The sequence below is a fragment of the Typopeltis vanoorti genome, chromosome 15 (genome assembly GCF_054136105.1).
Source record: "Typopeltis vanoorti isolate ZY-2024b chromosome 15, IOZ_Tvanoo_1.0, whole genome shotgun sequence".
NCBI classification, from domain to species: Eukaryota; Metazoa; Arthropoda; class Arachnida; order Uropygi; family Thelyphonidae; genus Typopeltis; species Typopeltis vanoorti.
The window spans coordinates 102648345-102676272 of NC_143563.1; the positions used below are offsets into that span (position 1 = coordinate 102648345).

The following is a 27928-nucleotide window of genomic DNA, read 5'->3' on the forward strand; positions in this document are numbered from 1 at the left end:
GATAAGGCCAGAATTGTGAGAAAAGTATTGTGAGAAAAGCTAAAATGGAGTATGAAAAGAAATTGGCCATGCAAGCTAAAGGCAATCCAAAAGAATTTTATCGTTATGTCGCAAGCAAAAGAAAGAATGAATGTGGAAGAATAACTTTATTGAATGCAGATGGTACATGAGTGTTGGAAGCTAAGGAGATTGTTCAGTTAATGAGTGCTCACTTTGCTAAGATATATCACCAGGTGTATGTAGCATGGTGCTACTGCTACGTTGGATGAAGGGTCACAGGTTCATGAAAATGAGTGAAGAGCTCTTGCGTAATCTGGATAAGAATTTGTCAACAGGGACAGATGGAAAATCTGCCCGTTTGTTAAAGGAATGTTCAGCTGAATTGGCTAGGCCTTTCACACATTTGTGTAACTTGTGTCTCAGCTCAGGAATAGAAGGAATGTATGATAGTCCCATTGCACAAGGGTGGTGCAACAACTGATGTATCTAACTACCGACCTATTAGTATTTCTGGTGTGGTAGTGATGATTTTAGAGAAGTTGGTAAGAACTCGCATACACAAATGGGTAGACAAGCATTCTATATTATGCAGGGAACAGCATGGGTGTACTAAAGGAAGGTCATGTTTTAACAATTTGCTCATATTTCATAAAATGTTACGGTCGAGTAGGATAAAGGGAATGGATACACTATGATAATGTTGGATTTTTCTAAGGCATTTGATAGGATGCCACCCAATAGGCTGTTGCGTAAACTGGAGAATATGGGATTGGAATATAATCTATTGACTTGGATCGGGAGATGATTGACAGACATATCAAAAAGTGGTATACAGTGGGTGTGAATCTGCCAGATTTAAGGTAACCAGTGGGTTCAGTCCATCAGCCATTATTGTTCAATCTATACATTAATGACATAAAGCAGGGTCTATCGTCATATTTGCAATTATTTGCTGATGACGTGAAGATAGGCAATTCAGGGATGCTACTGATATCCAGCACCTACAAAATGATTTGAATAGACTGCAAATCTGGGCTAACGAAAATGGCTGTCAGTTTAATGTTAGTAAGTGTATAATTATGCACTTTGGCGTGATTAGAGTTCCAGAGATATGTTATATTAGCAGGGTTATACTACAAGAAACTGAAGAGGCAAGGGATATTGGTGTATTGATGGATAAGAATTTAAAGTTGAAAGGTCACATAGCAAACGTTGCAAATACAACTCAGAGGATAATTGGTATGTTGAAGCGAACCTTGACATGTAAGGATAAGGAAGTAATTTTGCCTCTTTATAAGGCTTTGATAAGATCACACTTGGATTACTGTGCACAGATTTGGTCTCCCGGGTTCCAAGGGGATAAAGAAGTTGTGGAAAAGGTGCAAAGAAGAGTTGCAAAGATTACATCTGGATTATGGAATTCAGATTATGAGGACAGATTGCGAGTATATGGATTACAGATTCTGGTTAACAGGATAAAGTGGGGTGATATGATAGAGGTCTATAAACTTTTGAATGGGTGTTATAGCATTTCAACTGATAAAATTTTTCGTTATATGGAAGGCGGCGAGAGAACATGGACATCCATGAAGTTAAGGTTGTTCTCAGTCAAGAAAGGGTTAAGAGCTAGGTTTTTTTCCCATAGAGTAGTGAGTGAGTGGAATAATTTGCCCTTACGGGTAGTGAGTGCATCTAGTGCGAATGAATTCAAGGGTAGGTATGATAGGACTGGGTAATTTACAGCCTCCCTCGATGAGTCCTTGTCTCCCTGGAGGGCTTAGATAATAACAACTCGAACTGAAAGATTGTTATCTGATTAGTATTATAGAGGGTTGTTTCATTCAAATATTTTATTATTCTGCTTCCGGTTGAAGATGGTGGTTATGTAGTACTAATTTGAGAAGTGTTAGTGTGTGAACATTACATTTAGAAAATGTCATTCTGTGCTACAAAGCAGGAAATTATGCCTAACTGATGATTGATTTTTATTCTATGTTATTCTATTTGTTGTTGGACGGAAGGATTTCCATCCAACAACAACACGGAATAATGCATGGGAATTTCTTAAACATTTAGAGGATTGAATATCCGAATATATTCCTGGAGTTCGAAGAATAAATGTTGCTGTAGTGAAATATGTTTTCTGTTAAGCTAGAGATTCTTAAAGAATAACATGGTAGAAATACTGTGTTCACAAGGATGACGCCAGTTCTGAAAATACCGCGCATGCAAGAAGCGTCCAACTGTTGCACGGAAAGCTATCTGAAAAAGCTAGTTGGGCAAGCTAAGTAACCTCGTACAGAATTCTAACTTCATGAATAAAGTAAAACTAAGAATGAATATGAAAGAATAACTGTTGAATTCAGTGTATGGGGATGACAGTTGCAGAAGGTTGTTGAACTAATGCGTGCCTATTTTACTGATAGCTATGAACCTCGTGTATCATCACTCATCTCACTAACTAAATGAAACATCTATGTATATAGGGACTGATTGGATATCAAAACGGATGCTAGAACTAGCTGAAGTTACCATTCTTTTAACTAGGCTATAATTTTCGCCTCTGAACTGGGAAGGATCCACAGGATTGCAAAGTATGTATGGTAATCCCATTGTACAGAGGTGGTGCATGGACAGATGAGATGCATCCAACTAACAACTAGTAAGAATCTCCACAATATTGAAGTTTGTAGAAAAACCGATTTCGACTTTCTTATAGAAATTGATCGACAGAGAATCTACACTTTGCAGTAAATATCATGTTTGAGCAACTTGCTCACATTCTGTAATAACATTACTGTTGATTTATACAAGCAGAATGGATAAACCATTTAGATACTTTTAGATTTAACTAAGGCTAGGCTATAATATTCTTTTGAACAAGCAACTGCTGCTAAATTGTTTGCTTCTGCTGTTGCCTGTAACATAGACTTTGGTTCTTGAAGATCATGTCCTTGAAAAATCTTAACATACAATTAAATATTCCACCAGTTCTTTAGCAGTAATTTTTTGCCCACCAATCTTCTTTGGAAGAAGATTCTTGTGAAACAGAATTAAAGGCACTAAAATTTGTAGTTGCTGCACAAATTCAGAATCAATATATGAGAGTCTTCCATCAAAAGCAGGATGTGTGGCAAATTTAAACCAGGATGGGGTAAAAGAAAACATAATACATCAGTAAATCACGATTGTATGTGTTTACGAACTTGTTGTAATTCAGGATGCTGCTTGTCAGAAATTTGTAGCCTTTTATTCAAGATCTTTTACCACCTCCTATTCCATATGCAGCATCGTAAGGATAACTCCAGTCTCATTTCAGAAACTGCTTAAAAACAGCAGTTTCTGAAATGCAGTTTCACGTGAATCTTCTAAAGCCAACCTTCCATATTCTGTAAATTCTGCTGATCATTTTCTTGAATATTTTGTGATATATTGTATATCATTACAGAACTGACCATGGTTGTAATTGCAAAAATTGTTGCACAGTCTTTCAATGTTGAACCGCTGTCAAATGCACCTTGTGTGTCCATTAATATAACTGAAGCCTGTTCTTCAGTGGATAATGTAGTTAAAAATATGTCACTCCATATCACCATTCCAGATGTATCTCTGTCAATACCACCACACCATGAAAATCCTGCAAGTGATTCATTTTCTTTTCCTATTCAGCCACTGGACGATTTATCCTTGGCATATAGATATCGCAGAAAGAAATCCAGAAGAAATGATTTTCCTTTACGATAGGCTCCTGCATTTGAAATAACAGCAACCTGTTTATCTTTAATTCTCTCAAGTAGAAGAATCGATTCTAAGTCCTTTTCATTTAAAGAAAATGAATGGTTACCATGTGGAAAAATTATCTACATTGGAGCTGCTATTGCTTCCATTCTTAAATTTTAAAAAAAAAATTTGCCTTTGAAACTAATATTCAGGAATACTTAGCGGTAATAAGAAATGATTAAAAAAATAATACCTCAAAAATTATAATATGTAAAATAGCAATCGAAATTTATAAAGAGAAATCACGTTTTTAAAAAAGAAACTATTAAGTACCGTTCGATTTCTAATTGGTCTAAGGCTAGGCTAGGCTAGGCTTTTGACAGGATATCGCTTTTGTCGGGACGGGAGAGAGATTTAATGCGACTAGTAGTGTGCCAGGGCGATCAGGCCTTTATTACTTAATCTTATTCATGAGCGATATTGTATGCGACAGCCGACAAAGTAATTTGCTGATAAAGCAAATATAGACATTTTATTCAGGAATGCAGTTGCTATGCAGTGGTTGAAGAATGATTAACAGGCTGGAATTTTGAGCCTGTGAGAATGGCTATGGGTTCACTGTTAAGTAAATGTAAATTCATTCCTTTTGGGTATGATGAGATATCACAATTTATATTGGTGGTGGAATTATGGTAAAAGAAACTGATTAGTTTAGGGATCTTGGAATAAATAGGCAGGAAGTCGAATTCCAGGGGCGAAATAGCAAGAATTGCAAATACAAATCAGAGGATAATCGCAATGCAGAAACGAACTTCGACGTGTAAAGATGAGGAAGCCTTTTGCCTCTTTACAGTGAATCGATAAGTCGCCACAGACTATTGTACGCAGGGATGATATCCAAAGATTAGCAAATAGGAGAAAGATGAGTGATAGAGACTTCTGGAACCGGTTATTGTAGAATATCAAGTCGGAATTTTTATATTATGTGGGGAAAATGACGAGATATCATCCTTATAAGTTGAGAATGAATGGTGCAAAGAAATGAGCGAGAGCTAGATTGAGTTGTGCGTGACTGGAACGGAATAATAACATAAAAATGGTAATGACATAAGTACTTTGTTATTTTTTATTAAAAATATTTCCACTTCACTTTGAAGATAAATACCTGTTCGTGTCATGTCTTCCAAAAATATCTCGAATTTTTGTTGATGTACTCACCTTTATCTGGCTATTTAGTAATGCAATTGTTTTGTACCTGTTGTATGGAATTATTTTTCTTTTCTGCTTCCATCAGTATCCAGTGAACATGTCTTGTGTGTCCTGTAGCAACTGGATCACGATATTGAATGTGTCTACGTAATTAGTCTCCACTTTCATCTCTTCGGCAAACTTATTTTCCTTTCGCCTAATCAATTTTCTCTTTATATTGGTTTCCTCTTTTCATCGGGTGAGTGTTGTAGACATAAATGAACGATTGCTCCTTGTAGTGCGTCTCTTTCGTTTCATAACGAATGCCACAATTATTGTGACACTCCGATCAAGAGTTAAAGTATATTAGCGTTATTGTTATTAACCTGCCTCTTAAATTTCTTCTATTGGCACTATACATTAAAATGTCACGATTAAATATAATTATCATTTGAAATCTTTACAAACCTAAAACTCTTGAATTGCTATGATTGCTGTTAATACTTAACGAATATATGTCGAATGAAATTCAGAGTCTGCTGACAATTTTTTTGCCTGTTCCCAGTTTTATAATGAAGGTTTATACTCAGAACGGATTTATACTCATTCATTTAAGGGAATGTAAATTAACAACAATATTTAGGTGTATCAAAACAGTATGTTATACCTAAAACCTCTGTACTGACTAATGATTTCTGAATTGCGTTTGATCTACTTAAAATGCAATAATTCACTTCTAACTGAAGCATAAAACCTCAAATTGCATTTGAAATATTCTGTAAGATGGTCTTAGTTTACTTACGGCTTATCCTGCTTTCTTCTTATATCGGTGAAGATAACGATATTGCTTCAGTTGTCATTTTTTTATCCTTTTCTTTTAGCAAGACCTAAGAAATTGTATATTGCTGTTATTATAACAGTACTCAAATAATTACAATCAATAGAATGAATAATATTTGATATTTTTATAATATGAATGTTAGTTATTTGTGCTGAGTAGTTTATTTTTTATATTCTTAAATACTTGTTTTATTAGCATAAGGCGAGGATAGTTGTGTACAAATATCTGGAAATTAAGATTTCTGATTAGCCTGCTTACCTAAGTTTATCAAAAATACTTTATAATGAATAAACTGAATATACTTTCATTTCCAGATTTTTTCTTTATATACAGAAACACAAAAATGCCATCATCGGAGCCGAATATTTCTATTTAAGTAAGTTTGCTTGTTTAGTCATATAATGTTTAAGTTTACAGTGAAGTCACTTTACTTTTACTAACAAAAAAAAAAAAAAAAAACTGATGCTTGCGCAAAAATCATTTTATGACATTCTTATATACTCTAAGATTCCATACGAATCGTAAGCACGGCTATCTAAAGAAACACGAAACATTTAAATAATACAGATATATTTTCGTAGCTGACATCCTTCGTGTATTTTAAATGGTTATACTATGTCTTAAGTTAAATTAGTAAATGTCACAGGGCAATTTTCACTCACGCTTTTTGTATTTTACTAATTGAAACCTTAAACGTATAGAAATTAAACAGTTCACACGGAAATTCGGCTGTTCCAATCCGCTGGCTCGAGAATCTGTCCATATAAACAAATAGTGTACAAAGGGTTATTATTACGTTTGGTATTGTTGGATAATCTATAACAATCACAAATGAATAAATGTTCGTATTTACACTCGGCATATTTATTAATGATCTATTGTTGCGCAATAAAAATTTTTTTAGAAAAAGCCATAATTATTCATGGTGCAAAATTTATATGGAATATTTTGCTGCATCATTGCAGCGACACCGTTGTCAATTAAAATAATGCAATAATAAAATCCTAAATAATTACACTAGTTGTTGCTAAATGTAGATAAATTTACTTACTGTAAATTCCTTTCTACCTGTTTTATGATACAATAGGACTTTTTTCCCCGCTTCTGAAGTAATGTCTGTTCAGTATGGATCACGACAGAAATGTTTTTATTCCAGTCTTCGAAAGAAGAGTTAAACAATTATCGCTTCCTACATGTAAATGAGTCCTCTGTATTATTATCAAAAAGGGAATGCGTTCATAGATCTACAACAAAATACTGACATAAGAAATCTTTGAAATGACAGAAGATTAGCTGTAAAAAAAGTCATGGAACATAGGTTTCGAGAATGTAAGAATAATTTTGATGATAAGAAATTATGTGTATTAAATACGGTGTTGGGCAAGAAAACAGTACTGAATTACTACGAAAGCCTATCGACTCAATAAAAGTTCAGTACTGAGTACTTTGCGCCATATTGTATATACTGATCACTGAATTAAAAAAAAAAATTCCTAGAGAACCGCAAAATTTAAATAAAAGAGATAAACCCACAACACCACAAATTTTTGAATAATCAGCTATTCTTCAATGCTCGGGTATCTCTGCCACGCTATATGAATCCTCCGATCAACAGTTAATTGGAGCTTACTTCCATGTTGGAATCATTTTCTTCTATCCATGTTTCATGGGATTTAATTTTGATTTCGAAACTAACGTGTCAGATTTACTTTCCTTAGCGAAAATTTTATTGCACAGCTATACTGAATTTAAAAAATAACAGCTAATACTTCCATACCAAGGGTAATAACACGTTGCACCTTAACAGAGCCTCCGTAGCTCAGTTGGTATAGATGAAACCCTTTGATCGGAAAGATTCGATTCCCGTCCATGACATGAGGAACCTTTATCTGGTCTCTTTCGACTCCGTGAGAGCTAGCTAGTCTCTCACGGAGGTAGAGGGTTTTATCACTCGGAAACTCGAGTTTTTTTGTCCCTCAGCAGGCAAACTGGCCCTTGAACACACACACGGATCTATAGTCATAAAATACATACCTATTTCCTCAATAGGTAGGAGAGCTCAACCACTCCTAAGGGAGGACGGTGGAAGAACCCCATACAAATGAATAATACCTTAACAAGAAGTCGATATTAACTTTAATGAAAGTGAAGAAATGCTACCAATGAGATCAATTACTTCAACATGAGAATTCGCAGAACCAGTAAAATTATTAGTATACCCAGTGTATAAAAAATTATGTCTTTATTTTCACGAAGATTGAGTAATATAAGAAAATTACTCCATTTTGTCAAAACTAACGTATCTTATGTTACGTTAGTTTTGACAAATATAAAAGCAAGAATACAAACAAGCAACGTATCACGAGTTAGAGTTAAATTAGCATGTCTAATTTAACTCTACATTAGACGTGCTAATTTAGAGTTAGAATTAGCTCTAAATTTGCATGTTAGAAATATTGCTGGAACTGGTATGGACAATTAAAAGCCTCATAAATCTCATTCCGTCGAGATCCTTGTAGTGATTGAGTGTGCTAAACAACTCGAGTTTAATAAAGAAGAAAACAATTTACGTGCACATAGTTAACTTTGGTAAGTTCACCTCGTAAGAAGCGATTGCAGAATTAGAATGGTTATATTCTGCTGCATAACAGGGACAAAAGATGCGTTCCTAATGATCAAATAGGGATGAAGGAACTATTAGTAGTTATCGCACGTTAGAATTTACTCACAACGAAGAGTTTCCGGTTATTGAAAGCATATAAATGTTTAGCATCAAGAATGAGCTTATCACAAATCGTATTTCAATTCCGAAGAGGAATATCATTCACCACACTTAAAATCGAAAGGTAATTGGAGCAAAAAAAGTTTTATCAAAAATAGGAAATGAAAGTTAATATTTAATTTGTAAAATCTCGATAATCCGTGTCTGTCCCAGTATATCAAGTAGGTATTAATTTTCGTATTACCTATATTCATGAATTCAGCTAAGTAATCTATGAAATGGCCTTTCTTCACACTTTCTGTAATTTGTTCCTTACTTGTTTCCATGTTCTTTGGATTGTGCGGAATCCCGTTTCTTATTCTGGACTCACGAAGTTCATTTGGTAATTTAGGCTTAGTTGTTATATTTTAAATAACTTCATTATTCAAACTATTATAATTGAAGGTAAAATTGAGTGGTTACTTATAATAGCGTTTCTCGAGTCCCGTCTTCTCTAGGTAACAGGAAACTCTTTTTGGATATTCTTTCTCTCTCCTTGAATAGCGCCATATCCGTCTAATGCGACATTATTCCCCTTTCGTTGATTTTTTGTGAGCCCACTTAATACAAACTTCTCGGCAAAATGAAGACCATTCTACTAGTTTTATTTGGCCATTTCAGTTCGTTCCTTAATATTGGCTGTCCAAAATATGGTCGACGTTGCCAAATTATCGTAAATAACATTATTTCTATTTTTCTTCTACTTTTTCAAAACACGTACCAATATTCGCCGACTTCCGTAATTACAGAGTTGCAATTCTGGTTTTTCGTTGTCATCGAGAGATCAAGTACACTAAATTATGTAAAATAAGAGTTCTAAAAACTTACCTTTATTCCGTTTCCGTTGCATTTTGCACTTCTGGTGTTGTTCTCAGCTCCAGCATTGATATCAATGGCGGTATTTCTTCTCTAATTCGTGCTGTGCTTTTGCTTAATGTGAAAGGTACTGCAGCTTTTTCATCCATTCCGGGTTTTCGAATTTCCTTGTGACATGCTAATTTAACTCTAACTCGCGAGACGTTGCTTGTTTGCATTCTTGCTTTTATAAACGATTGGTATTATGGATAATATTTTAGGGACGATTCTGTTTGGGCAGATTTATTTATCTCATGCATTTTTTTATGTTCTTTTTTATTATGATTCTATTTTTATAATTAGTAGCATTTGTTTTTATCCTTCCAAAAATTATTTTTCAAAGAGTCTCCTTGTCGTAAATCAATATTTTCTAAATTTCCCGGTGATTCGTATTCTTCCGCGTGGCGCATAGGTTCCCAGTGGCCTATGCGGAGATCGCTCGAGTGACGCCACTTCGCCAACATCAATGTATTTCAACGTCACATATTTTGGGTTACGTCTTGATTATCAGAGTAACAATCGGGTTGTAGCCATACTTCAACCTATGAGAATGCGTGAGAGAATAGAGCGAGCTATACAGTTGTTCGGTGTATATGAAGTTACAGCATGGCATACTTCCTGTGCAACACTAGTACTCTTCCTTTTATGTCCCTTCGTAGTTGAATGTCTTAAAATCGAAGCCTTATTAAAGCTCCACTCAACTAATCCAGGTCCCACCGCAGCTGCAGAAAGAGAAATAGGGGAGTCAGTCGATAACTTATTTTCGTAACTGCAAAAATGAGTTCCTTGTAGAAAAAAACGAATGTGATAAAGCAGCATAATTTAATAGTTGATCTTAATCTTTCTCGTAAGAAGCCTCTTACGTTGAGGGTGATAATAGTAATCGAAGCACTCATTAGTAATTCCGGTGGTGCGTGAATTAAGGTTTGTTGTTCCATTTACTGCAATTTCGATCATCTATCTAATTTAATCCCAAAGTCCCGATCTCGTGTTCATGGGTTTACACTCCATATTTACTCATTCAATTATTAAAGATTTGTTCACCCTCAGCAATGAAGATTAATTTCAGCTGACCGATTCTCTCATTCTCAGACGACCATTCCTGAGCTGCTGTTATTTCATGTTCATTCACTTTTATTAAAACCGAGTGAAAAAGTAGTTGCTCTTGATCTGACTGCTTTCAGATCACTATTTCAGCCGAGGGATTAAGACTGAAATCGACTTCATTTTTTATTATTGCTATTCATTTTACTTGTTCTATCTTTTTCTAGTGCTGTACGCTTTGTTGAACTGCTCACGTGAATTATTTCTTTAGCCGAGGATTTCGAAGGGGGAGGGTAAGTACTGTTGACTATCATTTATTTCCGTATTATTACTTTCTTCATCCATTTCTTCGCTGGAGTAATCTGAGGGAGGAGAACCCATGTTCTTGATGTATTTTTTCTTAAATTAAGCTTGAGCCACTTCCCTGCAAACCGAGTAATGGATTTTCCTCTATATCGGCAATTCTGGCACTTCATATTAAGCCTGTAAATTATTCTTTTACTGGGAGAGGGATCAGCAGTGCAGGTTTCTATCACTGGCTGAAATTCTTTCCTGCTTGCATTCGGCAGCCATCTTTGAGACTGTTTTAAGAGGGCGCGTGTTAATTTTGCCCATCACGCTGCTGCATTTTTGCATGGTATCAAATGCTGTCTAATATTATGTCCTGGGCTATTACCTTTTTATACATTTTAATTTGTCACAGCTTGGGCTCATACGGCTCGTAGATCCACACCTCTGGTATTATCTACAAGACTCTTGCTAATTCAGCATCATGCCCTTTAAGACTCGGTTTGAGGAGGGGTGTTTGATGTCCGTAGCAATTGTTACTTCCTGACTTCCAACTGAGCCCTTGGAAATTTTCCACCGCGAATTTCTTTCGTAGTGCCATAAAGCTATCCTGTTTTTTGCTATGAATGATATCATTACCTCATACCGAAATTCTAAAGGAAAACTTTTTTTTTTATCGAACTACCCCTCAAGAAAGCTTAACTACGCTTCTACACAGAAAGCCTTCTAGTAATAAGTCACTCACTGCACATCTTGCGTTACTGCTTAGAATATATAGTAAACCAATAAATCTCTATTCATACTTTGCTGTAAGTATTTGCCCTACCTCTTCGTACACATCACTGATTTCGAAACCGAGCGTTCTAAGAGGATAAAGAAACTCATGGCTATATTCGGAATGTAAATTCTAAATCTAGAATTTTTCCCGTGTAGTGCATAGATCCCGTACCAATAATTATTAATACCAGCATTGTTTGTGTTAAATTTAAAAAATGTCGGCATATGCAAAAGAATAAATTGAATAATAATAAAAAAAATTACTTGGTGTATCAACGCACGTCTGACAATCATCCAATACTTGAGGCTAACCATGAAACAGAAAATTATTCGAAAACGCCGGCGCTTCCGTATTATGCTTTTATATCGTGATCATTTGCATATACTGCTGACAGCGCCACACATTTTTTTATACGATAACAAGGCAGCGTCACATTTTGCCTAATATACCTGATTTTCATGCGTTTTTTTTCCTGTTCCTCCCCCGGTTTATCGGGATTTTGTTCTTTGTTCCTTAATTTATGGAAACCAATGTGTTTGATTAAAACTGCATATAATAGGAAACAGGAATACCTGTATTAATTTATTCTCTAATAAATTAATTCACGGATATTCCAGGTTAGGCTATGCATATATTATTTAGAAGTGATTACTTATTTGATACGTTCATTTAATAAAACTCATGCTCAGCAGTAATCACTGAGCCATTTGCTCTCATAAATATGAAATGAAAATTTAAGTTTGGGAAAGCTATCCGCTTAGTGATCCAATTTAGAGCAAATTTCTCTTGAGAAATATTACGCTAAGAGAAAGCTAAACGGATCAACTTTTACTGTAAAATTTGTACTCGTAAGGATTAAGTGCCCGTGAGAATAGTATATTTATATAAATACTTATTATTAGTATTAAGTACGTTAGTAGTTATATCACAACGAAAAATATCGATACGTATAGCAAAGATAATAATACAACTAAAGAATAATAATACCGCCAGTTAGATCCTCTAGAACAGAATTTTCAAAGAGAGGGAGGAAAAGGGAAAAAAAGCGAATTCATTCTGCAACGGGCGATCACAAGCAGTTTGTAACATTGCCGTTCGTTCGGAAAGAAATTGGTTTGAATCCTGTCTGTGACACGCGAATAATCATAAGGATTTTAAATTAAGATGAGATTATTGCTCTCATTGGGAAGTGGAGTAGGAAATTCTTCAGAAACCTCGACTATTTCCCGCAAACCAACCAGAAGCACACAAACAATTAACCGACATCACACACTAGTCTGCTGAGCTGGTTGGTCGAGTGAATACATACCCTCTCTGCAATAAAAAGAGTTCGAATTTCACCATGGGATTGTGTGTGGAAAGAGCATCGGAGACCTTGCCACTTTTTCTTCAGCAGAGACTTCGCTTGCGAAAAGAAAAGCAATCATTAATCATGTTTACAATCTGTTGACAAAATCAGTAGGCGTTAAATAAGAGGAGCATTTGTTGACACAGCGTGGGTGGTGCGATGAAAACTGAATTGACAATACTACCGCATAAATCCGGTAAACTGTGCATTTTACGTCAAGGTATTTTTGCCTCTAGATTTAAAACAAAAATAACTGTTAATTATTCAGTCATGAAAATATATTTCAGCATTATAATTCATTCGTATCCGTATATTTTTCGTAAGTTTTATTTAAATCAATTTTATTACTTGTTTACTGTGTAAACAGAGGCCTGTGTAGCTCAGTAGAAGTGGCGTTTGCACTCTAAGACGCTTGACCGCACGAAGAAAGACTGGGGTTATACTCTAGTCGCTGACTAGAGGAACATTTTCTAATCCTCTTTCCGACCGGTTCCCGAGTTAGTCTATCTCTGGCACGGGCAAGCTGGTTTATTCTCCCGGAAACTAAGTTTTTTTCGCCCCGTAAACTCAACAAAATCGGCCGTCTAACCCTCACCATTTTCAGACATTAAAAATATTATGTTAGCGTTAGTGACTTGATAAATATTTTATATTCTTAATAAATATTTATAAGTAAACCTTTACCAAAAAAATCCATTTTTGCTTGAATTTTATTGCGAATGTCAATTAGCATTCATTGCGTCATCATTTCATTCTACAGAGCATACATTTGTTCCAAATCTGAACTTCTTTAGATGGCTGTGAATTTCATCGCCCGATGTGTGAGACTACCATCCAACTTACTGGAGGCCTGAAGTAGCTTACAATTCTTGTGTTTGGTCTGTAAAACTGGTAGTTCCTCTTTGTCTCATCCTCCCCACGCTATGAATGTCCTATGTCTTTACAACCTTCCTTGGATGAGGAGACTGTCATGCAATAGCGAAGGTAGTTAACAAAGAGTAGGAGCTAGCTGCACTCTAAGAAAGTTGTAACCTTTTCTGACTTGAAAAATCGCTTATTATAAATTCGCTATTAACACTGACGTCACGGATGAGTAGTTTTGTTTAGTTAAACTCAATTTATCTAAACCACTGTTTCTCGACTTTCTTTCATGTGTGCCCTAATTTTTAATATTAGTTTTTGTGGCGCCCCCACCTTCCCCCTTGCAATTCTTGTGTTGATATTTGCTCTGATAGTGCTCGAGTTGTCTGGAAGGTTTAAAAGTTTACAAGCCCTTGTGAGGGAAAAATCCCCACAGTGTATTTGGACACATTGCATGATTCATAGACTTGCAATTTCATATGGATGCTTATGACCATTGGTGAGCTATAAGGGGCTCGCCCGAGCCCTTCGTTAAATTTTCTCAACTTTGCGAGCCCTTTGTTCTTCTTGTTTACTTTTTTATTTTTTTTCAAAAACAAAATATTATTTGAAATATATTAAGCAACAAACTCATACGGTAACATAACAAAGTGATTTTATTACATAAAATATTATAGTTACTGTTACTACCATTTTACAAATAAGAATTCACTTTTGGTAATCGCATATAAATAAATAGGACTATAAAATAATGTCCCTTGATTGGTACCGTTGATTATCACTTGAAGTATAAAAAACAAACGAGAAATGTAACGTAATTCATTATTATTGTGTTTAGATAATATTTATTTATAGATTGTTTGTCATAAAAACTTCAATCGCAACAAAAGAAATTTATTTTGTTTATAAAAACTGCGGACTCTTTCATATGTTCGATTATAAAAGATTTTATTCTTATTATATTTTGATAGCTAAAAATATTTTTCGTATGTAAGATAAATTAACACAGATGATTGTGTGCAAATATTTCATCTTTAGATCATGAAAGATTTGTTTAAAAATGATTGCCTTTACAGGTTGATTGTTCCCTCATACTTTTTTGATTGGCATTTGTGAACAAGCGGTATTAATAAACCTTTTTGCGCGAAATACGGCTTTTTTTGCTCGACGATGCGCGCCTTTTGTTAAAATTTCCATAGTTCACACTGCTTATGACAGATGAACCAACAACTAAGAAAAAATCTTGCCATCTATGATCGAGGCCGAGAACGCTTCAGACCCCTCGTATAATAAATAAGTACATCACTTTCTTGAATTTTCATTCATGTTTCATATGAATAAGCGTTTTGTAAAAGAAATACTCTGTATGCTTACAGAATGGTCGATTAAAGCTTAAATAATAATTATTATTCATTATTACTATGAGGAACTGACTAAATCATATTTGTAAGCTTAAATGAAAAGTTCTTTAAGTAAATTTTTGTAAACCGCATTTCGAGTGTAGTTGCAACGTGAGCAGGAAAAATCTTAAATCTTAAAATTCATAATTTGGTTCTCCTCAGATCTAACCATTATACGGTTTTAGTAATGAATTATATTACTTTAATGCTTAAATCCACTTAATACATAAACAAATATATCTTTTTTGACACAAATTAATAACCTGTTGCTGAACTATGGCCATAACAATTAAATTCAAAATCGGCGTAACTATGCTCGTATTGTTTTCAGTTTATCCAAAGATGTCTCGTGATACTTGGAGGTTCATATCGCAGTTTGTGGTGTCTGCTGTAGTATTCTAACAGGATCATCAAACCATGTGTTTATAATCATAGTGTAATCAGTATGTGACGACCGACTGCTTTTTTAAAATACTTCTGTAGTGTGAAATACTCACCTTGTCCACAAAATGAATGCAGAACCAGCCAGTCATTATTTCATCCACTGCAACCGGTGAGTGTAATTTATACTACTGCTAGCATTTATACTACTATATATTATTATGCTTCCATCTCTAAGCTACTGATATATATTCGTCACATTCATTGTAATGTGACTTGTCCCCACATAAGAATAATTTTTAAATTGTTCTACATTCGAAATGTTATATGCCCTGATTTATGCCAGTGTATTATGTATAATAAATGTTCTTAAGAAAACCCATGTTGTCTGCATCTTAGGGACGAAAATTTATGGCAAGGCTCTCTTTTCATGTAGTGTGAAAACACTTAAGGGATTGGCTTTGACTATTTGAATCTCCAAGCCCCGATTTACTAATGCTGGCTAGGAGTTGTGTACGGTCTCTTCACAACAGTGTTTTAAACCTATTTGATAGAAAGCCTTTTCCATTGTGTTGTTGGAAATGTCAACTGCTACTCGACTAGCGAGTAGAGATATTTTCTCTAGATTTTTAAGTTATAGAAGTAACTGCCTATCCTTTATCTTGCCACGCAGTTATAGTATAAGGAGCTTAAGATAAACTCAAAAAAACAACTGTTTTTCAAAGTTCTCCAATGCAGAGCATCGTTAACCTCTTTTTCTGTCTTCACTGTTAACACTTCTCTGTTATTCCAAAAACTATAAGATGACATTATGCAGTACTAATTGTAGTGGTAGTGATAGAAGTAGTAAAAAATAATGACAAAACAAAATTCGTAAAATATTGCTGGCTTCCATATAGGCAGTACTGAAACTCCCTATATCATTAAGTTTAAAAATATTACGCTAGCAATTTTTTTAAGTTGCTAAACATAAGCAAATTCTTCGAAGTGAGGTATTGTTTGTTGAGCTAGAAATTACTTCATCAATTCGTTGTCCTTGATAAGAATACAAAAGAAATAGTATAGCCATTTCTGATTTATTCTCATATTCCACTAGTAATCTACATTATCTATACATCATTCATGATATTTCTCCAATGCAGACGTTCTGCTTGTATACCCATATACTTCTAATAAGTAATAAAATTGTGATTTTTGTATGCAGATGTACATTACTGTCGGCGCTGTGGACAGAAACATACTGGTAGTTCCTAAGCAAATAAAGAAATCAAATATAAATCTTTTGAAGTATGAATTCTAGATTACATTACTCTAATCCTACTCACGATACTAATCATGTTAGATTTCCAACTTACAGGCTGTTTCGTTGTATAAAATAATATCCTACACGGAAAAACAAATTTTAGTAACAATCAACAGATTAAAAAATCAGTTTATTGTGTTATAATACAGTAGAATTATACAGGAATTTTTGTTTTAGCTTTTTAAAGTTTACTTGAATATAATACATTTGCTGGAATTATTATAGTTGAAGACAAGGATTTCATTTCAAGGAAATTTTGTGTGTGCGCGTGCAATTTTTATAAAAAATATAAGGAATGGTGATTTAATATGTATTTCCTCTAGTTATATTTAATATTTGAATATATAATTTGAATTTTCAAAGATCCAACAAAAGTTTACATTTTTTAAATAGTCAAACTTTCATAGCAGAAATGGAAGGATATGTAGAGGAGGGGAGCCCGGTATTCCTTCTCATTGCAGACCACTCATAAATCCAAAGCATATCATAGAAGTTCCATTCTTAAGGGATGTTGTGTAAGTGATACAGGATGTGATGAAATAAGTCATCCATGACTGCCCTACCATGCTGGAATTGTTTAAGTGAAATTCTTACCAATGACGAAACCTTCGAACAAACTTCAGGTGCAAACCTGTCATCAAACGACTAATAAATGACGATTATATGGATCCTGTTGAGATCGTTTCTATTAAATAGTACCAAGTTGGCTGCGTTGCTCCGAATGTTATTAAATATTTGAATCTTATCATCATTTTCAAAACAATTAAAGTCCAAATATCGGAAATCTTATTTCTCTACTTGGAATACAACAACTATTGATCTTTATAACACTTCAATAAAATGAGATTATAAAGCTCAGTTGAACGCTTTGAGACTTCTTAATTATCGTTCCACTTCATCTAGTAAATTTCTCTTCAGTTAAACTTGCTTTCCGCGGAGAGAAGCATTGATTAACTCGTTGGAACTAATCTCTTCTTTCTCACATCTGTATTTTTCTGTGATTCTGGAATTCATTTCTAGAATCACCATATATAGTTAACTTTTAATCAGATCAGCTGCTTTCTCAGCAATCATAATAACAGCTGCATTGGTATTTCCTGAAACTATCGCTGGCATTATAGAAGCATCAACGACTCTTAGTCTTGAAATTCCTTTTACCCTGTAAATACAGAGAGGAAACAGTTAATGAATTCTAATTTTTAACATCCCCCCACCCCCCCCCCCCCCCACCCCCCCCCCCCCCCACCCCCCCCCCCCCCCACCCCCCCCCCCCCCCACCCCCCCCCCCCCCCACCCCCCCCCCCCCCCACCCCCCCCCCCCCCCACCCCCCCCCCCCCCCACCCCCCCCCCCCCCCACCCCCCCCCCCCCCCACCCCCCCCCCCCCCCACCCCCCCCCCCCCCCACCCCCCCCCCCCCCCACCCCCCCCCCCCCCCACCCCCCCCCCCCCCCACCCCCCCCCCCCCCCACCCCCCCCCCCCCCCACCCCCCCCCCCCCCCACCCCCCCCCCCCCCCACCCCCCCCCCCCCCCACCCCCCCCCCCCCCCACCCCCCCCCCCCCCCACCCCCCCCCCCCCCCACCCCCCCCCCCCCCCACCCCCCCCCCCCCCCACCCCCCCCCCCCCCCACCCCCCCCCCCCCCCACCCCCCCCCCCCCCCACCCCCCCCCCCCCCCACCCCCCCCCCCCCCCACCCCCCCCCCCCACTTCACTGGGGAAACCAGGTATCTCCTTTATACAATGCAACTACTTATTGAAACACACTTCTCTTTAACAAACGGATTTTCCCCTCTGCGAACATTCATATATTCTTCGGTACGGTACAGATTCGTCTTCCTAATGATCAGGCCTACGCGTTTATGACCATACCAGGAACACAAAACAAACTATTGTTTGCTTCCGCTGAATATCAAAATTCAGAAGTTAGTGAGATTCTACTGATAAAAAAGTAAAGAATTATTTTCACGAGTGCTTATGCGGAATTGTTTTCATCAAAAATTCATTCCGATGAAACAGCTTACAATATCACGATTAGAATTCTTAGCCATAAATGCGTTTATATTAACACGTTCATTGCCAAGCTGAAAATTGGAATTTGGTGTGGTGGCCAAATTTTTTTTATTTTTTTATTTAGTAAGCGACGCCCACGCGATAACGCGCGATCGGCCGCCGGGGGTGAGAACTCGCATCACGCGATATCGCGTGATTGGCAATGAACGTGCTAGCGTATTATTACATTAAGAAGCGTTTTACATTCATGTATATCTACAATATGTTATGAGATGGAAACCCATCAAAAAGGCCTGATTACTCGCACAATCGGAATTACGAAAAAATATTGCTAGGAGTGAGACTTTTAAGCTCTCAAAAAGTGCTTTGATTAAACTGTAATAAACCTGTGGGACACTTATCGTGTATTCAGGATTTATTAACGAATTCAAAATTTCTAGTAATAATATGAAACTTGCATTTTGCTGTTTTCTGACAGTTCACAATAAACATATTAGAAAACGTATTAAAATATGTTTCTGTGTTTTCAGTGATAAGCAGTCCGTCAACTTAAAAAAAAATTTCCAAACAAATAATATTCAAACTTTCAAGTTATAAATTTTTAACTGTAAACTGAATAGTAATATTAATGCTTGTTTGAAGGTTGAAATAATAAGATGGGCGCTCATCAGCACAGATAAAATGGTTGTGGATTGCGCAATGCCTTTTCAGACGACATCTAGATTGTCGTGTTCAGTTGTAGCTACCAGGATTGGGTCCTATAATGCGACTTTAGAAAGAAGACAAAATATAATAACAAACTTAACATCTTGAATGTAAAATTTTAGCATTGAGAATAGATTGATGGCCGTAATATGCAGCATTTTGAGATAGAATATCAAAATGCTGAAAGCATGACAAGAAAGCTCATTCTTCATAATAGCAGAATATGTCAATATACAAAAGATTCAGTTCCAGATAAACCAGCATTAGTTTTGCTGAAATATTCATGGGAAATCATCAGAGATTATTGTATTGCCGAACGCAGAAGAAAGAATCTCATTCTGGAAGCAGCTGAGGAATAACCCAGTAAACACTGGATAAAAGATGTTGAAAGAATGAACAACTCTCAGGTGAACGACCTTGACATAATAATAGAAATGATTCAAAGGCCAACGAAGCAAGTGAAGTATTGGAGTTCATGAGGTAAGAATGAATTCCAAGATGTTTGGCTCAAATACTTCACCAGCAGTAACCCACAACTGGCTTAACGATTTAAATTCTATTACATACGGCTTCGGTTGAAAAGTGGAGGATCACCGGAAAAAAATATTTTGAAACATAAAAATGGAAAGTGTAAATACATTCTAATAACTTGCTAGCTGATAACATTAAAGTTATTGGCTAGCAAGTTCATTTCGCATTTATCACCTATTGCTTAATGAACAAAAGGATCGCTTCAAAACACTCTAGAAGAACAAACTGCTAATAAGCAAAATGGCTTTAATATATTCGAAAAATACGAAAACCAAACATATATTTCATGGACTGATTATCAGAAATCATTTGATTAGTTGCTTACCCACTTTGGTTTGAAAATGGCGAGACACCTCTGGAGAGAATAAAAGTATTGGAAAATTCCTATCAGCAATTATCACCACACAGAAAATTGAACTAATATTCAAAGAAAACAAGCGGGATGCAGTGAATATCAAGAAAGAAATTTTCCAACATGAATTTTTATTATCTGTATTGTTTATCCTAGCATTGGGTCTTCTAATTCTAAAGAAAACTGACACCACTAGATATCGAACATCAACATAAGCAAGAAAAAAATATCGCAATTGTTGTAAACGGATGTTGAATGAACTGTGGAAAATTATTTATAGAAAAAGTCAATGGTCAGTACAGTCCAAATTTCACTAAAGACAAATCCCGACTTAAGAATTAGCGAAGCAAAGAATTTTTTTTTTTATTCAGAAATCAGACTGTGAATATCTGAAAATAGTAAAAAACAGTTTTTAAATTCAAAACTCAATTTAATGGACGTAATTCTGTAACAGCCATACATGGGTCATAGTGCAGTCAGTGAGATACGCAGTAGGGGTAGTAGATTTCACTCAAACCACTGGACGCCCTTGATCGTAAAATAAGAAAATTAATGGCAGTGATTAATGCCCTGTATCCATCCGGTGATGCAAATCATCTAGGGCTAAAATGTTTACCTCAATATAAACGTGGGAAAGATGATAATATAAGCTCACAAAGAAAAAGAAGTGGATAGAGTAGAATTTAAAAAAGCTGTATTAAGGAGAAAGAAATGGCAAAAAAAGAAGAGAAAATCTCAAAAATTAAAGCACTTCGTTATTATGTGGATATTAACAGAAAAATTGAGATTCGCTAGATGAGACAATATCATCAGCAGAGCTCCATGAAGAAAGAAAGCGTCTGATATTCGTTGCTGAAGAAGAAGTATGATAAACGAATCCAAGAAAGATAATGATATGAAAGATAAGATAATGGAAAAGGTCCATAAAGATACCGACTCTACATAGATGAAAAAGAAAAAAAGTAGTTGAACAGCTCATCAGTTTTCGAAAAAGAGGATTGCTTAAAGACATTGCAAATGAAAATGATAAAATATTATGGGACTTTAAAATTCAGACAGGTATACTGTATATCTCAGAATACAACAATAGGCCATGTATTACTATAGTCGAACTACAACGTGTATAGTTTATTTACGTGGAAATACCAGGGGTCAGTAGAGCCAAAATAAAAAAAGCATGAAAAATTGACGAGGCATAGAGATTTGGAAACAAATTCAAATAATTTAGAACAGGAGAACACCAGTTCCAGTTATTATAGGAGCACTAGGACAAATACCAACACAATTTAACATCTGTAAGCTGTTATAGTTGACTCCACCAGTTATAACACTATCTCAGTTCCATAAAAAAAACATCTGGAACTTATTCAAAAGTCTTACAAGAAATATTTTTAATTTTTGAATCATAGCTGGAATCTAATGAAAACAATTCGAATATACCAGTAATTCTAGTTCTCTTAATCAGAGAGCTGTGACAACCAAGAGGATTCAGTAAACAACAGTCTTCTGAAAAACAAACGGTGTTCTAGAGGGAAACGAGATGCGGTAGGGTGTTGTATATTTTTGCTCTATCTGTTTAATATTTATAGCGAATACATTGTTAGAATGATTGACGTACACAAAGACCAGTAGAAATTAGGATTGGTGGTTGCAGAAAATAAACAATTTAAGGTACTATAAATCCTCATAGGTTTGCACCCTCATAGCGGAAACTAGGAAGATCTGGAGCGGTTGTTTCTGTTGATTAAGAGAGAAAAAGCCGGGCTTCATTTCAACATCAGCGAAACAAAAGTGATGGCTTCCGCCATTTGAATGAATTAATAATTAAGGGAGATAAAATAGACATTGGTTTAAAATTATGATTTACTGGGGTTCAGAATAAGAAATTATGGTTAATGCAGTTAGCCATTGGTAGAAAAGCCATGATAAACTGACAAAAACTTATGAAAGACAGAAATGCTAGTCAGGTCACAAAAGTTAGAATTGTTAAAGCAATGATTTTTCCTGTTGGGATGTGAAAACCTAATCACGCAAGATGGAGCATCTTCTCACATTGCACTATCGGCATAGCAGCTTTTACGGCATCACATCACAAGAGAAAGACTGATTAGTCACTACAACGTGTATCACTACAACGTGATTTGATTACATGACCAAATCACTACAACGTGATTTGGTCATGTAACTTTCCAGTTACATGACCAAATCGCTCCCCTAATATTACTCCCTACGATTTTTGGTTGTGGGGTTACTCGAAGGTCACAGTCTATCCTGGTAGTGTCTCGAACTTGGCGGCCTTGAAGGACAACATACGAGCATCACGGACTGTGACGAATATTCCTACAGTCATGTTACATTCTGCTGTTGAGAATGCTGTGAACAGGATGCACTTTGAACTTTTTGCAATTTGGTCGCTTTGAATGTGGTCCTCTTTCTGATGTCAATGTACCGAGTTATACAACAAGTTTGTGACGATACTTATGCTCCAGTAACTGCAATACCTTAATTACCGTGCTAAAATAAATTGTTATTAAAAACTTTATTGCTGTTATGATAAGTGTCACGCATAAAGGTAATCTTTCATTTTAGTTTATTCTTTATTATTCATTTCTCTGTTCCTTTTTACGCTTTTGTACATCGTACAGCGCCATATTCCATATCGACGACTTTTCGAATTATTTTATTTTTTTTTTATTTTCGCGGAATCCTTCTTCCCCATGTCTTGAGTACTCTCTCTATTAAATTTGGTGACATACCGGGTGTTAGATCGAGCTACATAAGACTCTGAGTAGAAGTTTAATTATGGCCACCCTATATAATTACAATAATATTTATGGAAAATTGGATACTGAATCTTATGTGGCACTTACCTTCTACTAGTCTCTTGATGTCTTCTGGATGAGAAAAATAATTTGGATTGATTATCGGATAGTCATATGGGTTGGCAGAATGTAGTTTGATATACCCCTTGCTCTTCGGTCTTAACAATACGGGTAATAAAGCGAATGAATCATGACGCCTGTATGGCGCAAACACACGTTTCCAGACCTAATGGGAGAATACGATACACGCATTATTTACTATCGGAATACACACACGCGCGCGCGCACACACACACAGAGAGAGAGAATAATATTCACATTTCAAAATGTTAATGTTTGTTCATAAATAAATCATAAAATAGTCCTATTTAATAGATGACATTCATTAATTCACTAATACTACTACTGAAAAATTAAATTAATCAGAATAGATTCCACTTGATTCGTAGTTCCCACAGACCAAAATTAAGAAGTCTTAAAAGTTGCCGCCGACGATTCTAATGCACTATATGTTTGCAAATTTTCGTTGTTATTTATTTTTATACTTAGCTTATGAGCACACAAAGGCTGCAAGTCCTATAGGTGTAGGAGTTTACTGCATCATCTTATGAAATCAATATAATAATGTTAGTTGTTGTAATGTAATTTTTGTGTCTAAAGTGTTTGCGTTCTCTGGATGAAGGAACTCGAATTTCGTTGATAGGTGATCCACATATAAAAATATGAAACACACACTGTGGAGAACTGTATGTTTCATCATCATCACGAACCATGGGATCACTGCTAGTTGGTGTCCGATGCCTCATTCACTCTCATCTTCCACCTGTCTTTGTCCAGTGCACAGTGTCGCAGTTTCTGTACATCCATTCCACACCAGTTCTTTATGTCGTCGTCCATTCTCTGTATGGTCTACCTCTTCTGTTTACACCGTCCATAATACCAAACATGAATGTCTTTATCTTCCGGTCCTCACTCATTCTGCAGATGTGTCCAAATAATTGCAGCTTCCATTTTATAATCTTCTGCATTTAGATTCTCCTTTGGTTGTTTCTTCTGATAGACCTCTTCATTTGTGATTTTATGTACTCATCCCATTCTTAGAATCTTCCTGTAACAAGTTCTTTCAAATGCCAAAATTCTTTTTCTTGATTCCTTATTTGTTATCCACTTTTCAGATCCATACAGTACACCACTAACGATAAATGTTTCCAGTACTCTTAGTTTTGTTTGCAGGTTGATCACTTTACTTTTACAGATGTTATCCATGGCCTTCAGATTTGTTCTTCCCTTTGCAATCCTGTTCTTTATTTATTTTTTACAGTCCAAATCATATGTCATTTTACTTCCCAAATATGTGAACTGTTCTACATTTATATCAATTCCATCCACTTGTACCTTCTGTTTCATATTCTTCTCACCAAATATCATTGTCATTGTTATTTCCAAGTTCATAACAACTCCAAATCTCTTTTCATTGTCATTTAATAATTTCAATGTATCTTGTAGTTCTCTTTCTTCTTCTTCCATAATAACAATGTCATCTGCAAATCTCAGATTGTTAATTCTCATCCCTTTACCGATATTCCTTTTGCACTTTCCTTCATTCTATCCATTGCTCTTTCTAAATGTGAGATGAAAATGCTTGGTGATATTGGGTCCCCCCCCCCCCACGTCTACTACCTCTGCTTGTTCAAACTCAAAAAATCATCACTTCTATCTGCTGCAAACTGCATTCTTGTAAACATCTGTTAATATAGCTATTAGTTTTCTATCAATTCCATAGGATCCTAGCACTACCACTGCTAATGTCACTTTCTGGTCGATACTGTTAAATGCCTTCTGAAATTCAACAAAGAAGGTATATATGTTTTTGTTTTTTCTCCTAGCTTTCTCTACTATTAACAGCATTTTCAAAATCTGTTGACCTGTTCTTCTATCTTTCCTAAATCCTGCTTTCTTTTTATGCAAGATATATTTCCAATTGTGTTCTCAATATTTCTGTCAATAACATCATCATCATCTTACCAAGGTGACTGGTCAAAGCAATTGTTCTTTATATTTTACATTCTAGCTTATTTCCTTTCCTGTATAATGTCACTAATATCGATTTCACCCACTCGTCTGATATTTTCCCTTCTTTCCATACCACATTATATAGTTTGGCCATTTCTATAACCATACTTTCGTACCATATTTAATCATTTCTCCAGTGATGTTATCCTTATCAGGACTTTTGTTGTATTTTAGTCGTTCTATTGCATTTTCTATCTCTCCTCTTAAAATGTCTGCATCATACTCATTACCTGGTAGTGGTATCAGCTTCAATTCTTCAATCAGTTTCCCAAGCGATCTAAATCTAGTTTTTCTTCATGTAACTCACTACAGTATTTTTTAAACCATTGTAAAATTTTATCTTTATTCATCAATACTTTGCCCTTTTAATCTTTAATTGTGGTCTGTTTTGGTTGCCACCTGCTATTAATGGTTCTAATAATTTTGTACACCTCCTTAGTTTTATGCTCTCCATAGTGCTGTTCTATATTATTTCATTAGACTTCTAACCATTTCAGCTTATCAATTCTTCTCCTCTGTTTGTTCTGATGCATCCCCTCAACCTGTATGTTTGCCATTTTATATATTTTTGCCTTCATAGGGGATGAAAAAACCCGAATTTCGTTGGTAGGAGATCCACGTATAAAAATATGAAACATACACTATAGAGAAATGTATGTTTGCCATTTTATATATGTCAGTTACCTCAAAGAAACATTTGTTACTAAACATTTAATAATCTAATATGGCATAACATAGGATAATTCAAAATAATTGTTACCATTCTATCCATTGTTGTGCACAAAAGTGTGATTATATTTACGTTGTTGGTGGACAACAGCTAAAAACATTCAGATACAAGTATGGGAGTTTTATCCATATATATACAGAGTCTAATTAGCTGTCCATAAACTTACTGATTCCTTTTTTCTCTGAAATGTCATAACAGCTGTATAAGCTACGTGTTCAATGTGGGGACAAGGGACATCTTTCAGGTATTCTGTATAAATAAATTTCTTAGAGGACTGTGTCTAGGTTTAACGGGTCTAGGTAACGACTGTGCAGTGACGAAAGAGTTAAACATGTCATAATTAGGCTACTTCGACTGAAAAGAGCCTGTATTACGGTGGTGGCCCGTACATAAGCACTGCGACACTGCAGCACTCTCACGGAAAAACTGAAAATTTTAAATTTTGTTTGTGTTTATGAATAATAACAATGCTTACAACATTATATAAATGCAATACAACATGTTAAAGGTTACAGCTTACGTTTCGACAGTGATTGAATAGTTAATAATTGGAATTGTTCGATTAACTTTAGATTACGAAATAAATACACTGCTATCTAACACAGTGTCGATATTATCACTTTCGACCAATTGCAGCCAGTCTCGCCGATATTCGTTTGCGCTTGTGATTGCATGTTACAAGTCATCCGACACTGCTCAAACGAGCAGTGTATCGTATGCTTGCGCTCGTTATTTCTGTGAAATACGAAACTTTTATTATTGGTGCGTGTTCGTGGTGAGGGTGAATTATTTTTTGCAAATCTTTTATTTTATTCTGTTAAAATAACATATAATTATTTATTTATTATAGATACAAGGCTGAATTATGACGAATGTCACTGTTGAAAATATGAAAAGAATTATATTTTTTCAATTATCGTTACACAAAACAAATACACTGCGATCTAACGTAGTGTCAGAATTATTGCGTTTGGCGAAATGCAGCCAGACTCGCCGATATTCGTTTGCGCTTGTGATTGCACGTTACAAGATCATTCCGACACTGCTTGGTTGCGCGCGTTATTTCTGTGAGATTGGTGTTTGTTCGTGGTAGGGGTGAAATATTTTTAATAAAGCAATTTGTAATATGTAAATTTATTTATTAATAAATTGGTTACTGATTAGGAAAAATTTTTTTTTTATTTTGTATATGCAGCACCCCCACTTAAAATTTTCACCGGCCGCCACTGCTGTATTGAGTAGGATAGTGAAACATTTAACACTACGTCATCAGTAGCAGGTCGAGTTCGTTGGCTGGTTGGCGGCCCACAGATGGTTCCTTTCAGTGTTTCCAAAGTTAAAATTACTAAAAACAGCTAAAAAGCTAAACAGGAGTAGAAAATGAACATTTGAAGCTAAAATTTTAGAAGTAGCAGCAGATACTTTTCAGTTACTTGCTTTACTCAAGATGAAGTGTTACTTCAATTTAAGGGGCTAAAGACATCTTCCAAATGGTCTTCTGCGCTTCACCCTCGTTTTCACTTAGATTTTCAGCTTAATTATATGCGACCATCGATCCAATATTACTCAATCCAGAGGCTGGTAAATGATAGTCTTTACACCACTTGTTGTTACGCCTGAGGCCATACTTGACTGACAAAATAGCTGTCAACATTGGCAATTCCATCTTTTCTTAATTTAGTTTTAACTACATTCATGTAACTAAATATTCGTTCAATTTCAGCATCAGAAATTAACAGTATTAATAAATTGATTGCACACTAAGCAATTTCTTTAAATTCATTCATTCCAGATGCATCTTTGTATTCTCGTACTTCAGCCCAGAATAGCTCAGTGTTTTAGGCAACCTTTGCTTAAGCTATTTGAAGAGACCAAGAAGAAGCTGTCTTGCACTATTTCTAAGATTCTGTTCATTATTTTGCGTTATTTTCTTTTGT

The 27928-nt window shown here is 35.6% G+C and overlaps 1 protein-coding gene and 1 pseudogene across 1 annotated transcript in view; both read right to left on the reverse strand.

The window, feature by feature from the left end:
• Positions 1–2831: 2831 nt before the first annotated feature.
• LOC150099037 (atlastin-2 pseudogene) lies at positions 2832–15617 on the reverse strand (annotated as a pseudogene).
• Positions 15618–17803: 2186 nt separating this feature from the next.
• Positions 17804–27928, reverse strand: part of LOC150099038 (glucose dehydrogenase [FAD, quinone]-like) — a 53967-nt gene continuing 43842 nt past the window's right edge. Inside the window, exons 9-11 of the mRNA XM_090405797.1 lie at positions 23237–23414; positions 22877–22880; positions 17804–17927 (exon numbers count right to left, since the gene is read on the reverse strand). Of these exons, the coding sequence (XP_090261923.1) occupies positions 17804–17927; positions 22877–22880; positions 23237–23414 (306 nt within the window). The remainder of the gene's footprint in view (positions 17928–22876; positions 22881–23236; positions 23415–27928) is intronic.